Below are 16,526 nucleotides of genomic sequence, written 5' to 3'. Positions count from 1 at the left end.
AGTGACTTCAAAAAAGTGTTTTCTTTTGCTTGTCTCTCATTTAGCAAGATCACAGATCTTTGCTAAACTTTCTGATTTGTGTGCTTATAGAAATTGTACACTAATAAGCACTTTGATCCTTTCTGTCTTAGTTTGAGTAAAACTGCTTGGGAAAATCAAGGACTAGGGGTGTGGGAGGTGGGTGTTTGTTGTTTTGGTGTGGGGTGTTTTTGAAAATACTTATTCTGTTCTTTTGGTAAATGTTACTAATTCAGTATTTTTCCTCTTGCTGAGTTCCTTGGTGAACATAGTTCTTAAAAAAGCATATAAAATTTAGCTAATTACCATGGAGAGAAAACTGTAAAAACTGTAAATGAAGTTATACAACACCTTTATTTCCTCTTGCTCTAGCACTAACTGTGCGTATTTTCTTGCTGAAAGATTCATTAGAAGTCTTTATTACCCTGATACAGTATCTCTTACAGTGAAAGACTAATAAAGCTTTTAGTGGTCACCATTAATATTTCCTACCACTTCCATACATTTTTACTTTAAAAGCTAAAAAATTTGTATTTATTAGTGCCTGTTAAGTAAATCAGCTTATAACACAAGAACATTCATATCCTTGATCTTTAGTCAAAGATTAACCTATAGAACAATTCATTCTGTATAATTTTCTATGATGTCACCACTTGTTCCTCTTCAAAACTGGTTAGATTTTAATGGTCTATGTAGTTTCTTAGTATGTGGGGGGTTTTGCATTACAGAGTTCTGTTTGAACCTTTCATGCAGTCGCAAATATTTTCCTTTCCATCTTCCAGAAAGAAAGTATAAGAAACATTCAAAAACTGACAATAATTATTGCAAGAAATAAAACTAGCACTAAGTAAAGGTTAATTATTTCATCCTCTCTCTCTCTGTGGGCGCTGCATATGTGTATGAATGTCATATTCTAGTAAAGAAGCAAGAAATTAACCTGTGTTTAAATTGTAGATATTCCCTGTATAATAACTTGCTTTACTCAATCTAAAAAGCAAGGATTTTTAAAATAGGTTCAACCATTTTGATGATCTAAACAGATCTTATAAAGCCAGATAATTTGGATTTTCTATGATGTTGTTTGTTTTGTGTTCTATTTTGCATTTAAAAAAAAGATGAAATTTCTTGCATCTTTCTATAATTGGAATGGTGGAAATTCATTATGTTCTGACATAAACAAGGCTAGGCACAATGGGTTTTTTGCCTATTCTTCTAAATATATTTCCACCAACTACATTACTTCCATTCTCAGTAAGCACTGAGATGGTTTAAAGTAGGTAAGAAGTGGTTTGATGGATTCCCTCACATGAAATGCTGAAGAACAATGTTTAATACATCCAGTTAAAATGTCATAAACATACAATGGTGAGGAGTTGCTTTCTATCGAACTTGGCAAACTTGTACAGTGAAATTGTTTTTTCATGTTATTTTGGCAGAAAAGGCCAAGCAGTTATTGTAATTTTGAAAAATCTGAAATCACAGAAGAGCTATTTTCTTCCTAAACAAAATGTCATTTTACAGAAAGGTGTTATCTTGGAAACTGTTTGCTGACCGTGTCATGGTCTGATTTAGCCTCATTTGCCTAACTAGCACATTTAAGGATGAATGTAACTAGGTGCAGTCATAAATAAGATCTCATTTTCTTTGGATTGGCATTCAGTTGTTTGCACACACAGGGAGAAATGGATGATTTAAATCTTCTCAGGCTACCATTTGTACTTTGTATTTTTTATCTAACTGCTTCATATTGTATAGAAAAAAAAAAGATTTTATTAATTATCAAACAGAATATGTAACATGAACCATTGCGCAACTCAACAAGTAAATCTAAGCACCTCTCACATAACCCTCCTAAAGATACAGAGCCCTAGCCAGACCAGCAAACCCCCTGCTTGCAATAGAAGCAATTATGAAGCTTATATAAAGGAACAGGAACACTGAAATATTGGAAGAGGAGAATTGACTGCAGAAGTAATAGTGGGAGAAAGATGATGGAAAAACAGAGGAATTAATCTTACAGTAACAATGGTAGAAGATGCAAGCACTGACCTTCATGGTCAGTGACCTTCCAACAAGAACAAGATCCAATTGTCTACCAGAGCCCTTTTAACATCAAGAGTCTGTATCATAATCAGAAGTTCTTAGACCCCACCTTAATCAAGACCAGAAGCTGCAGTTCCAAGAATCTGGAAACATGGAATAGAAGGGGTGATTCTGGACCACTTCCAGAATCCGTTTCAGTAGCTTTGCAGTTGCTGCTTCTGCCCCAAGTTTACTTTGGCTTCTGAATGTGATGTGGTACACAAGATTACAGATAAGTACCCAGGGATCGGGACAGGGGATGACATAATTGTAGGTATTTCTTTAGTAGTGGTCTTTATCTTGTGTACCTTATGAAAGAAGGGTGAGGCCTAGCAAAAATATTTACTGCTTGAAAGTGACCTGAAACCATCTTAGTGAGCTGTTACCTGCAAGTTACTGACTTATTTTATTCTTTCTATGGCTGACAGCCAAACATTGCTCAGGATGCTAATTCAGAATGCTCCCCACAGGACTGAGTTGGAAGCCCTTGAATTGGAAATCCTTCACCATGCTCTGCTTCTTGTTTCCTGCCTTCCTTCAGAGATATTGTCTGTGGCTCATCCTTAAATCTAGATCTGTGATGGGGAAATTAATAGTGGATTTTTTTTCCCAAGCATATAATTTTCTTAACTTATAGTTTTGGCGCTCTATATGAACTTAAAAGATGCCTTGGGATTTGAGTAATTTGAACAGTGCCTCGGGATTTGAGCAATTTTAACAACGCTTCAGTATTTCTTTTTGATGCTAGTATATTACTTAAGGATTAGCCCTTTAAGTATTTCTACATATGGATAATTAAGAACGTGTTTGCCTGGTGTTGTCAACTTCAGTAGTTCATTATGGCATGAATCTATATCAAATCCAGATGTTTGGTCACAAAGGACATCTGTCATTAAAATAGTATTTTGCAAGAGAAAATATAACTAGGATCTGTTTATATACTATGATGATCATTTCTTGCAGAGAAAGGGAAAGAGAATGAATTAATAAAACTTTACCTCACTTTGAACTGTTATATTATCAAGATTCTTATCCAGGTGAACTGTACCGTAGGAAAAACAAGACTTTTTATAAAGGCTGTGTTAGCTGAACAACTGCAAGTAAAAAGGAGACAGGAGATCAGTGTGATATGAAAGTGAATGTGGCACTGAGGACTGCAGAGGTTGCTGCCCCGAACACCATGAACTGGGAAGTCACCATCCATCAGAGACAGTACATGAAGTTTGCAAGAGTGACTGCAGGTAACAAGTGGAAAAGCACCTATGACCTATGTGACTTGGAGGGTCACACAGCAAGCAAAATGAACAACAAAAGTCATATAAAAGCATATGCTGAACTTGAGGAACTCAGAACTGATTCAGGATCTAGACACAACAGCCAGGTAATGGAGCCACGACTTGGGGGGGGGGGGGGGGGTGTGGATTCCCAGAGCGAGCAGGTAACTGCTGAGAGAGTGGTTACCTGATCCCAAAAGGGAAGAAGAGAGCCCTTCCTCCTCCCCGACCACCCATGCAAAAGCTAATAAAGCTGTGGATAAAAGTAAGAATCTCAGCTGTGGTAATTTGCTTCACAGGATGGATCCTAGTTGCCGCAGGTTGTAACATTAAGTAGAACTTCAGCTATTTGGACTGCGCAAGTTCGCTTCTGATTCCCAATTAACTCTTCCAGTTATGCGCAGCGAATGCACAGTCTGAAATAAGACAGGAGCTGCACACCGGGGCTAGCACTGCTCTGTCTCCGCACAGTACTAAAACTTGCAGGCTCCTACCCTATAGCTCTCCGTGCTGCGGGAAGGCAAGTCCTTTGCTCCCGACATGCGAAGCAGGTTGTAGGATAGCAGCACGAACGCTGAGCTGCCTCATACGTACGCCAGCTGGCATGTTACCAGTGAATAAGCTGTCAGCGTGTTTGTGTTACATCTACAACCCATCCGACAACCCACGTGAGAGAAGCATCGCAGTGAGACACGAAAGGGCTCTGCACGCTTTCCCTAGTCCGTCTCCAAAGAGGAGTAATTCCTCGGCTACTGTAGCTCTTCCTCCTCTCCCGAGACAACTTGACGGCTGTCTAACTCCTCCCGCATCTCCCTCCAGCGGCGCCGCTGCTACCGCGGCCCTGCAGCCACACGCCTGGGTGCTCTCCCACTGCCCGGACGCGTCGGGCGCCGGCTCGCCTGTTTCGGAGAGAAGCTACGGCGCCTGCCCGCAGCACCCGACGCTTCGTACGCAGGGTCAGCGCCCCCAGCCACCCCAGTACCTCAGCGAGCCGCGCTGCCGGGGACCTCCCCCTCCCTCTTCCTCTCCCTCCCTGACGAGGCACCGACAGCCAGCCGCCAATCACATCACATCACGGTCCGGCCTGGCCCCGCCCCGCCCCGCCCCTCGGCCGCGCCAGTTGCGCCCTCCAGACTCCTGTTGTTGTTGGGGCTCTTCGCAGCTGCCGGGGGCGGGGTGGGGCGGAGCGGGAGCGAGCGGCCAATCAGGCGGCGCCGCTGCGTCAGTTACATTAGCGGCAAGAGCGAGCCGGGGAGGTGTAGGCGGTGCGAGAGTCTCTCTGTGTCTGTCTCGGGCGGGAGCGGGGAGGGGCGAGGGGAGTGGGGGCGCGAGCGCGAGGCGGAATCCTGGCGCGCGGGTGCGCGCGCGCGCCCTGGCTCTACGGTTTCGGGACCGGACCATGGCGGTAGCGGCCACTCGGCGGCCCTGGGCCCTGATGTGTCTGGTGGTGGCCGCGCTGCTCTTCCCCGGTGCAGCCGGTGAGTGCACGCGTGTCTGGGGGGGAGGGGGGGGGAAGCGGGTGAGGTGGTGCCTGGGGCGGGGGAGGGAGAGCGGCGGGGGGCTGCGGATCCCCGTCGGTTCCTTTCAACAACATGGCGGAGGGGCCGGCTGGGGCGGAGTCGCCCTCCTCCCTTCCCCCCCCCCCCCCCCCCCCGTGTCCGAGCCTGGCGGAGCCCGGGGACTGCTCGTCCCTTTGTTGGCCGAACACAGCGGCGACTCCGCGGGAGGGGCCGCGGCGGGGTGCAGACGTGGTCCGGCTCGGCGAGGAGGGGCGGCGGCTAGCCCTGGGGGTGGTGGTGAGGGCTGGACGCAGTACCCGCGGCGGCTCCCCTTGACCCCCGCCAGTGCTCGCCTTGCCCCCTCACCATAGCGCCCCGGGCGGTGTCTGTCCGGGGTAACTTTCTCGCATCCTCAGCCCCGTGTGCGCGCCGGCCCCAGCTCCCATGGGCCACGCGGGTACGTGTGGCCGTGGCCCGCGAAGGCAACTTGGTTATCGGTGGCGGAGCACCCTCCTCCCTCCCTGCGGGCAAAGCAGCCGGCGAGAGCTACCCTCCCGGCGAGGGTGCCTGCCCGCCTCCGGCGTGCGCCAGCTTCGGCACCGGCCCGGGGAAAAGCCGCCGTGCCCCGCGGGCTCCCTTCGACGCGCTAAAGGGCGCTTACAAACAGTGCCACGGGGGAGGAGAGACAAGCGGCGTCGGCTGGTGTAGATACGTGTTGAATGTTCCACATAGCGAAGGTAAAAGACTCCCTTAACTCCCACGTCCGTTACATGCCACATTGTAGTGTGCTGGCAGCGTCTGTTCTGAGAGCTAGTATCGTGGTCGTTTAGTAGGCGATTTTTCAGTTACAAATAGCTAGCCTGTATGCTCTGTGAACACCAAACTGTGGGGTAATAAAGTCGTTGGTGAATATTGTACAGTAAAACGGTTTTGTTCCTCCAGCCTCTATGCTATCTTGGGAGAGATGTGGTATCGGAGCTGTGCTGTTGCAGTTCTTAATATCTATTAGTTATTAGTTCTTAATTATTATTATTAGTTCTTAATATCTATTTCTTGCATTTCTGAATTCTATTTTTTTCTATTTAAAAAAAGCCTATTTTGTTCTTTGGTTAACAGTTTGGCCCATGTGCCCTAATGGGGTCTACAAATGTTAAAGACACCCTATTCTAATTTGTTTAGGTTTCAGTTTCATCTGTAGTAAGTTAGGTGATGATGACAGATACACAAAATCTGTATTTCAGAATTGGCCCACTTCCTAAATTCTTCTGTATGTGGATTGCATATTGCTTTGGATTTTAAAGAGGAAGTGGAGAAGCACCACAACTTTATTCTTCAATTATGGCTTAAGACATCCCTTCATCTGGATTTTTACCATGTTGTTCATAATTCAATCTCAGATGGTACTCGTGCTGTAAAGAAAATAGCACTTAAAGAAAACATAACTTGCTGTACTAAAATGCTGTGTTAATTGCCCATATTTTTATTGAAGAAGATGGAGGATCTTTGAAGTGGAAACAGTGAAGTAAGCTTGAGTTACCCATAGTGGTTCTTGTGTTATTGAAAAGGTATAGCAGACTTTAATAATTTAAAGCTTTCTTGTGTAACACATCCAATTTAGATGTTGAAGGAAATTTTACCTTGATTTGAGCTTTGAACTTTTATTTTTTCTTTTAATGCATCTGATCAATCAACAGTTTTCACTTAATCTCAGTTATGAAATTAAGATCCAAGAGCTTTATGGTAAAACAAGGCAATAGGGTTCCATACAAAAGCTTAAGGATGGAAGTGGTGGTGTGCTACCTTTGTTTAAAAAAAAAAAGAAATCATCCCTATCCAAGGGACTAGAGGGTGATCTGGGGTACTTGATCCATAACTTAGAGACATGTCCTGGTACTGGTTAAGGGGTTAATTTGTCTGAACATTGTCTAAATTGACAAGTGTAAGGTATGATTTGGCTACTGTTACTTAGTATTCTTATCATGGGTTGACAAAAGTTAGGCTTTTTCTGATGCTGCTGTTCCGCAATATACTAGCGTTATTGTGTGAATGAATTGTCCTGTGATATGGTTTATATAGAGATCAGGCATGTAAAGAATCACAGCAGCTAGCTCTCATTTGTAAGACAAAGTCTGAAATCTAGCGCTTTTTTAATCTGTGTGAGCCATAGTTTTCGGTGTCCCTGAAATTCTGGGGAATCATCTCTTGGAAACCCTTGCATTCACACAGTTGTTCCTAATCACAAATAAAGATGGAAATCTGATTTGTATGCTGAAATGAATTTAAAAGTACAAATGAAAGAGATCATTATTTTTTCTGTTTTCATGTTAGTAAAATTATAACCTAGGCTTTTAATTTTAACTTTCTCTTGTTTTTCTAAAGTATAGTCTTCTATAAAAGATACGTTAAAAATTGTTTCTGATATCTTGCTGTAAGAGGCAGGAACATATCTGTGAGTAGCTTTATGGGTAAGATGCGGAAAAAAAAAAACCCACTGTGGAGAATGTAATATTGTTTTTTTGAAGCTGGGATTTTTCACAAGGCTTTATCATTACTTGCAAGTTGAGATTAGTGTCTTAATAAAGTTTTTAAATGCATCACTTTAGTTGCCAAAACCTGTTGTTTTCAGTGGAAGTTTTGCTTAACAAAAACAGATGAAATGTATTTGAAAGTAGTCCTGGAAACTTGATCTTCAGCTTTACAACAGTTAAACTTAATTATGACCTTCACTAAGTCATTCTCACAAAGGCACTAAAGTATCATGGTTTAAAAAAATGTACCCATGTCTCAGATATAGTAAGACCTAAATATTTTTTGTATCTTGAGCTAGGAGAGCTCAGAGATGAGTCAGGTGTATTGTTTGAGGGGATTGTCTGAATAAGAGAATAGGAAATTGACAGCACCTTTCTGTATTATGCTTTTTTGCTTCTGGCAAATTTTATTTGGGGAGGGGGGGAACCTACCAGTAAATACTACAGCCCTCTTGCTCCTCTCCCCAAAATGTATTACTGTCTCTTGCATATCATAGCCTCACTCCTTTATCCCTTAAAACTCTGCATCTTGTGGAACCAAGGCTCCTGATGGTTCTTCTGGTGAAGTTCCACTTTCTAGTGAATTTTTTGTTTCAAAGTGTCATTGTATTTTCCATGGGAGAAGAGTCACAAGAGAAGGATCTGCTGTTGGGGGCCTGAGACTATTTGTCTTTTGAAATTTGTAAAATATATGTTTAAATAAAAATTTTAACTAGTCATAATGAGATGTGGGTTTGGGGTTTTTTTAGAGCACCTCACAAGTGTAACTGCTGTAATACCCTTTGTTAGCATCTGTTGAAAGACAGTATTCCAACATATGATTTCCAACCAAAAATTCTTTGGTTGAAGTCTTATGCTAAACTGTCTGGTTGAAGTAGTTCTGCAGGATGTTAGCAAATACTAAACGGTGATTCATAGGGTTTTATGCAATTCTAAAAGTAAAGGCTTTGTGTAACTTTCTTACTTCAGAAAGACAACAGATACAAGAAAGACAGTTTTGGTAGGTATCTAATGGTACAGACATGTAAAAGTTAAGTGGATAGGGTGTACTTAATTCTCTGTTCACGTTTTGTATATAGTATTAATATCTGAGCTTTTGGGAACCAGCATATTTTAAGTCTTGTCAAGCTGTGTAGTTTGTGTCTCACTTACATTGCCAGCTTGCTTTACCCTCACTGTGGGCTTTCCAGGCTGCAACACCCACAGAGGAGAGACTTTTTTTTAAGGGAATACAAAACTGTCAAACTGAGAGTCTGGGAAATTACCCAAGTAATTGTATTCAACGCAATAAGTTAATCTATTATTAAATCAGATTGAGGTATGAGAAATATGCTGTTGATAATTCCTATGATGTGTCATAATGTACACACACGCTTTTGTAAGTGCATTGTCTCACTGTGTTCTGTTCTGGTAGTCACATAAAGTAGGAATGATTATGTAGAATGGTCATGGCACAGTGAAGAAATGCTATAGAGAAGGCACTGAATTACTATGGTGACCCAATGTCTGTTCTTGACTTTGTCACTGGTTGTCTATATAACCTTCAGTGCATTCATTTAGCTGTCTGAAACTTCATTTCCCAAGCCTTGTATCACCCAAACAGACATGACCTTTCATTAGTTGGTAGTGGAGCTTCATGCTAGTGGTTCCTTCCAAACACTGTTGTAATACTTAGATATATTTTTTAAAAAGATATATATATGTATATATCTGTGCCATGGAAATCAAAGGCTAAGACTTGAATGAAAACTCCGTCCCCCCGCCCCAGTTTAGTAGTTTTGAAGGAGTTTTTTGTGGTAGTAGATTTAAAGGGTGTTTTCCAAATGTGTTAAAATGCATTATACCTGAAAGATATTACTGGCTTTGGAAGATTAGCTTACATCAGGGTTGTCATTCTGTCATGGTTAGTATACTGTTACCAACTCATTCTAGAAATTTATACATTCATTTGAGTGAACTTAGACCTGACTAGTTTTAGTTCTTAAAATTACTGTAATGCTTCTCTGAGAAGAACATAGACTACTTGGAGACAAAGCAAAAATTTTTATCTCCAAGAGGACAACAGTATGATTTTTTTTCTTTGAGATCAGTTGCAAGTGAAACACTTCCTTAGAGGAATTAAGTCATTTAACTAGTGTTGGTCATTGACATCTCCTCGTCCCATTGATGTTAAATCTCATCTACAATGTATTCATATAGTTGTAGTCTTTGTTCTTTTACAGATAGATAACTGGAGAGTGAGACATGGGCAAGGGTATTCCAATTCCACTTCCTCTCCTTCTGGTATGGATTGTTGCTGAATTAGTTCTCCTGTTAGTAAAATACAGAAATTCTACTGTTACCCACTTGAGCGGGAAGGCATGAGTAGTGAGAGTAGGAAGGGGGCCGAAGCATTTTCAATGTGTGTTTTTTAAGAGTGTGTCCACTAGAGAGCAGCAAAAACCTGTATTCCTAGAAGTTTTGGCTATTCAACTGATGAGACATTGTTTTCCCCTTTTAAAGGAGGGGGGAGAGTAGCTTCAGAAGGAAGAAGTCATCTATTTGTGCCGCAAAAACCATTCAGTTGTGTATGACAATGTACTGTGTCTTGGCAGGAGACTAAGGATAGTGGCATCAAACTGTAACCAAAGTATAAATTCTGTCAAGTTGTGCTCATTGGGAATTATGTAGCAAAAGAGAGCTGGGAGCAAAATGAATGAGGAAGATAAGTCTCCAAATGCTTTATTTAGTCACAGTGTTATCAGTGTGTCTCTACAACTTCACAAAATCAAGGAGATGAATAAGTGTAACAGGGTCAACCCAAAACTCATTTTTCACTTCAAGTAACTTGGTCTCTGTACAGTGACTCAATGTAAATATATCTTCCTGAATATCTGTCTCTTATTGTAGGCATTCAGATGCATGCATGATTACAATGAGCCAAGAATATTATTTAAATAGAAAAAAAAGTCATGGATGAAGGAAGTGAGATAAAGGCCTGCTTGTCAATAAAGTTGAAAGAAATATCAATGTGTGAATATTTTAGGAAACCTAATGGCTTTAATGGATTAAAAAAAATCTTCAAGCATAAATGACCAAAGATACACCAACAGGAAAATAATTGTTAAACTCTGAATAATAAGACTTGCCTTACTTCTCTGGAGGTGGGGATTGCATCTTCAAAAAGTGGTGAGGTTAAGAAGCTTTACCTTTCTGTATACCAGTTCTCATTTCATATACCTTCTAATTATTTTTTCAATAACCTTCATACTAAACAAATAATTTTGCAATCCCTTTATGAGTGTTTTCTCTCTTCGTCTGACTGGTTTATGGGCTGGTGACTTTCTCTGAAACATGGGCTATCTTTCTGTAGTGGGTCCTGAGAGCTTTATTATATCTTTTTTTTTTATTTGTAACAGTAGAGGATGATTGGCAATAATTTTTTTTTTGATTCAAGATCTTGGGGAAGGAAAGGAGATCTTTTCAGAGAAAGAGGTACAACTTGAAATCAAGACTGAGATGAATGTGTTTTTTGAGATCAGATTGCCATTTACTTAAATCCATGATATCCAAGGCAATTTAGGTGGCATCAAATTCTTGAATTTAATTGAAATAACAAATTTCATATTTTGGGGCATCTTTTGCTTTGCCACCTATTAACCCTCACATGTGTGCACCCTTGAAAGAGGCTTGTTTACAGCTCAGTGCCTTTTTTGTGTTTTGGGCATGAGTGGTTAAGATTTAAAATTTGTCTAAATTCTTGTATCTTAATCTTTCTGCATGCATGTATGCAAGTTCTATGCTAGCTCTTGCTCTCCACAAATGAACAAGTGGAGTCAAGATTGTATTGATGTTTTTATTGTTGCTACTGCACTGTTTTTTGTCTGGCTTTGAATTTCTTTCTCCATTCCTTCCTGCATTTACAGGACCAAAGTAAAGGAATGAAACTTGATTGTATTACTCTGTCATTCCCACTTCCCTCCCCATGGCCCCTCCTTACTAGTGCAATTGATAGCTTTATTAAACCAGGAATTTTAGTAATATAGGGCAGTGTTTTCCTGTGGCTTCAAAAATAACAAGTCTAAACCATGTTCTGCTTGTGTGAAAGGGTATGTTCTCAGCTTGTTCAGGATTCTTTTTTTTTAAAATGAAGATTAAGCCTTTATGTGTCCTTTTCTTGGTGCAGAATTGAAGCCATAAAGTAATGTATAAAGTATAAATCTTGGGTAGCCAGCAGCATCCTATTTGTTACTAGACCAATACCTGTGGTTGGGGGGGGGAATGGCATTATTTGTATTGGGTTTGAAAATAGCAGAATTGCATGCTATAGAGGATACAGTGTTATTAAAAAGTCTGGATCCTAGTATGAGGAACTGTAATGCAACTTCTTTAGCTGGAGGACCATCTAGGATTGCAGCCTTTCTCTTTTAATAAGAAAAGATTACTTCAGCTTTTAAATCTGACTTTCATCTGCTCATCTCCTAATTTTTTTTGTTCCACTAAAAAGCCTTGTAGTGTTTTTTTTTTTTAAGTGTTACAGTTCTGTGTTTATGTAACCAAAAAGATTATAGGCCTTGTAGTGTTTTGAACTTCTTCGTTCATTTAAGCTGTCTCTCAACTCAGAATGTGTAGCAATACTGACAATAATGTTTTTCTCATACAGCATTACAGTGTTACTGCCATCTATGTACAAAAGACAACTTTACATGTGTGACAGATGGACTATGTTTTACCTCAGTAACACGAACTGCAGACAAAGTCATACACAATAGTATGTGTATAGCAGAAATTGATCTGATTCCCCGAGACAGGCCATTTGTTTGTGCCCCCTCCTCCAGAGATGGAGTCATTACTTTGCCTCATTGCTGTGACAAAGACCACTGCAATAAAATAGAACTTCCAATTCCAACACCAGGTAAGGGTTTGTATATTTCTTTTTTTTTAACAGGAAATTCTGTGAGAGTAGAAGTTTTTATTTTGAAGTTGTAGGTGAATTTGAAGGCCTAAAGTACACCTTAGATTCTGTAAATAACATTTAAAGAGATTTGCAACAAGAAATTTAATCTTCTCGATAGGGATGTTAGGGCCAGTTTGAAGACTTATATGCAAGTTGAACAGAAACTGAGTAAGCACATAGCTGCTTTTGTCCTTTGTAATACTTTGATTCTTGAAAAAGTTACTGTGCAAGAATTTTAACAAATAAATTGAAAATCTGAAGATAACTGATAAGCAATAAATTTAGTTGAATAAAAAGAAATAGTTTTACCACTTTCTTTTATTTTTACTGTCAGGCCCTACTCCAGGAAAACCAGCTTCTAATCTAGGACCTGTGGAACTGGCTGCTGTCATTGCTGGACCTGTCTGCTTTGTCTGCATTTCACTAATGTTGATTCTGTATCTCTGTCATAATCGTACTGTCATTCATCATCGTGTACCAAGTGAAGAAGATCCCTCACTGGATCGTCCCTTTATATCAGAGGGAACTACTTTAAAGGATTTAATTTATGATATGACAACTTCAGGCTCTGGGTCAGGTAACGTCACACTTCTAGTAGTAATTACTCTGTGTTAAGAGCTTTGTAAGGCATCAAATTCTCTTAATATTGTCAAATCTACTTATAGTTAACTAGAAAAATTACTAGACAGTTACTTGCATTCAACATCAGTGAAGATTCAATATATGGAAATAAGTGAAATGTAAGAAACGTGTTGAGTTGCTGCTACCATTCCTCATAATTCTGAGAGTACAGTCTGATATGTAGGGAATATAAGAGCTGTAAATGTTTTGTTTTCTCTATTAGTAAGACTCAGTCATGAGAAGATTGGATGTTTCCGCAAGAGTGATCTGTTAACTTCAGCTGCAGTGAATTCTATGTTTTTCAGCTGAGACAACTATTAGCCTTATTTAGTGTTCCATACTTCCCTTTTATTATGACAGTGGGATAGGAGGTGCTTCAAGTATATACTTGTGTATATACACTGCCAACAGTATAGAAATTTCAATGACTTGTATTGCTTTGTCTCAAAATTAGTCAATCAATGACTATATAAATTCATGGTGCCCTAGCACTTGAACTGCTAATTTTCTTGTGTCCTGAAGTATGCGTGCAGCAATTCAATCTCATTGAAATGTGTATTTTAATCCAGACTTTGGTACAGCACACTTAAATTTGAAAAGACTGTACATTTATGTAATAAACTGGGAGTGGGGAACAGGGTCACTAAAGGAAGAAAAGTCAGAGCTGCTAGTTAAAATAGTGTTTAACCTTGTCAGAAACTGAACTGTGTGAAATGGATGCTGTTCTACAAGAAACACAATGGAAATGTGCAGAACAGACAAAATAATCCAGACCGAAGAGGTACAGTTAAAGAAGTGTTGGTCTGCTTTGCTTTGAAATTAATACTGAGGGACCAAAAGAGCTCATAGTCAAATAGAAAGGATTCTGCCAGTTTTGTATTATGATATTCTCCAAAGAGAAGCATATAAAACAGATAAGTGATCAAAAATCTAAAAATGAGCTTCCTATTCAGATTAAAAGGGAAGTAGGATTCACTTTCTGCAATGATGAATAGCAAGCTGTTATTAATTATTCAGTCTTGACTTTTGTTAGTATTGCCCTCTTCCATGATGAACAAGACCTGAAACAACTAGAGGCTTGATGAAAAGAATTGATAAAACATCTAAAATAGATCCTTCTGCTGAAGCCACAGCTTCTAAGAGAAGGATTTCAAAGTCTCTTGGAGCTGAGAATGATTTTCAGATCATGATGCAAATCTCTAAATATCAACTACATACTGTATAGGCAGTTTGGGATGCCCAACTGTTACTCTCCTAGTCGCAAATGACAAAGTTCCAAGAAAATAGGAAGAATTGCCTAAAACGGGGGAGAAGCTTTGGTTGTTATTGGTAGGTGACTTCAAGCAGTAACTTAAAGTGTTTAGAAATCCAAAGGGTCACAAAAATCTATGTAAAGTTGAGTCAGGTGAAGTGAATGTAAAACTCCTTAAACTTGTTTGTGGTTCATAGAAGCTTAAAGGGAGTGAGACTTTTCACAGTTCATGGGGTTGGCTTTTTATTACTCTTCAGAGGAAGTCTTCTGGGTAGAAACTGACGAACAAGAATATGAGCAGGGACAAAGCTCTAGCAGCTGCTTTTGTTGACTACACTTAATGCTTTAGAACTTAATTCCTTAATTATCCAAAACAGGTACAAACTTCTTATGCATTGGACAGTCATTGGTCCAAACTAATCAGAGTACAATTAAGGTATGGAAAAGACAAAGAACTCTTTTGTTAAACTCTCAGAAGGCTTGAGGATACTTTGATAAGATGTATGAAGATGGTGATGGAAGGCTTCAGGGTTAAATTGGATGACAATGGCTGAATACAAGGTGCTAAATGTTAGGAGCTGCTGTTGAATTTAACGTGGGCTTGAATTACCTCATCCTCCTGACTAGCAAACTGACAGTCATCTTTCTTCATGCACAGTTAAAAGAAGCTGTACTCGAAGAGCTTGAAATACAGTTGTGCACAATGTGCATGTCAAAGGTTAATGTATCTATCTCCAGTCAGCTACTTTTCGGGCAGTCTGGTTTACAGTAAAGCAGTAACTCAAGTGCCAGGGGATACGGGCCTGTGTTTCCTCCCTAGCTAAAAAAGAGACTGCTCAGTTACAACAGAAAGTCTGTAAGGAATGCTTATGGATGGAAGATAAATATGGATTCCAGTCTGCTGGTTTTGTTCAGCAGCAGTAGTAAGAGAAGGCACAGTTGCAAAAAACAGAAGCAAGTTGTATCTTAAATGTTGTAAAAACAAGTATAGAAACAAGGTAGATCACAATTAGCAGGGGTTTTATTGTACTGTGACATGCTAATGTGATGATTAGGGGTTTGTAATGTGAAATAGAAATGATTAATGTCTGGAAGGTTTAGAGCTCAGTATCTGTTATTAGCTGATATCTTTGGACATTTTTTTAAACAAGAAGAGATGTCTATAAATGGTACAGCAAGTTGAGAGCAGTGCATCTGAAACTGAAAATGTACAGTTTTCTGAAACAGCCGTAGAAAAAGAAATTTTAGGCATATCACTCATTTCAAGTATACAAAATCAGCTTTTATTTAACATTTGTCTAGTGGATTTTGCAGTAGTATGTAAGTGCTAAGGAGGAAGCTTTCTCTGACCAACAAAGTAAAATTTTACATTCTCAGGGTTGAATTTGGTCTTGTGGTTGTTCTAGTGTAGCCTCTTCTGCATTTCAGAAGTCTGACCATAAAGAATGCAAGTTAGGCTTCACAGACGAGCCTTTATGGTTTGGGCATGCAGCACAATTGACCTGAGGATAGCTATTACAGCAAAAATTTTAACTTTCTCAGTAGGAATTATTGCAGCACCTGACAATGATTAAATCTGTTGTATGGTGTTCATTTCCCCCCTTCTTTCTTCATGTAGGTACATTGTCAGAATAGATCGTGCATAAAATTCCTGTAGCTCTGGAAGACTTGAACTCCTCTGAACACTGTAGTGTTAATTTGCACTCCTCAGAATGACACAAGCATGGCAATGCTGCTGACCAGACCAGATATCTTTCTAGTGCTGTTATTAGCAAAGAATGTCCAGAGATGGACAGGAGCTAGTTATTTGAGCTATTAGTTGGATTTATTTTCTCTATCATAAGGAAATACAGATGTTCTTATATCAGCTATTGGAACAGTGATTATGGAGTAATAGATTACTTTGTAAAGTGTTTAAGTGAAATGATACTATACCAAAAGACCTTATTGTGAGCAGATAACCTGATGCATTCATCCTGCAGTGTAGTATGACCACAGAATTCTGTGACGAGCCTTGCAGTTACAGCAGAAATATTTAAAATAAAAAAACACCGTGGTTGAGGGATGCCAGTGCTTCTTGTTTGTTGTATAAACTTACTGAAGCATGTTATGAGGTGCTGTAAGTTGAAAGCCTGTAGATGTTCCAAAGCTATAAAGCTTTCATGAATGTAAGCATTTTTCTCAAGTATAATTGTAGTGAGGTGCACAAGGATGTCCTGTAAGATAGGATGCTTGCATTACAAGAGTGTCGTCTTATTTTACAGTGGCTTGAGAGTACTAACAGGCAACGGGTGTACTTGGGCATCAGTTGTGAAC

General features: G+C 39.9%; 1 protein-coding gene across 3 annotated transcripts in view; it reads left to right on the top strand.

Moving 5' to 3' along the window:
- Window positions 1-4,604: 4,604 nt before the first annotated feature.
- TGFBR1 (transforming growth factor beta receptor 1) overlaps window positions 4,605-16,526 on the top strand; it is a 34,758-nt gene continuing 22,836 nt past the window's right edge. The window contains exons 1-3 of one of the 3 annotated variants that reach the window (XM_075745239.1): window positions 4,605-4,852; window positions 12,044-12,295; window positions 12,672-12,914. In XM_075745239.1, coding sequence (XP_075601354.1) covers window positions 4,774-4,852; window positions 12,044-12,295; window positions 12,672-12,914 — 574 coding nt within the window. In that variant the 5' untranslated portion in view covers window positions 4,605-4,773. Of the gene's footprint in view, window positions 4,853-5,231; window positions 5,611-12,043; window positions 12,296-12,671; window positions 12,915-16,526 lie in introns of those variants that run through there. The other 2 variants (XM_075745240.1, XM_075745241.1) reach the window with 2 other exon arrangements.

The sequence above is a fragment of the Balearica regulorum genome, chromosome 2, assembly GCF_011004875.1.
Source record: "Balearica regulorum gibbericeps isolate bBalReg1 chromosome 2, bBalReg1.pri, whole genome shotgun sequence".
Classification (NCBI taxonomy): Eukaryota; Metazoa; Chordata; class Aves; order Gruiformes; family Gruidae; genus Balearica; species Balearica regulorum.
Note: the sequence above shows the minus strand (reverse complement) of the source record. Positions and strands in the feature narration are given on the sequence as shown.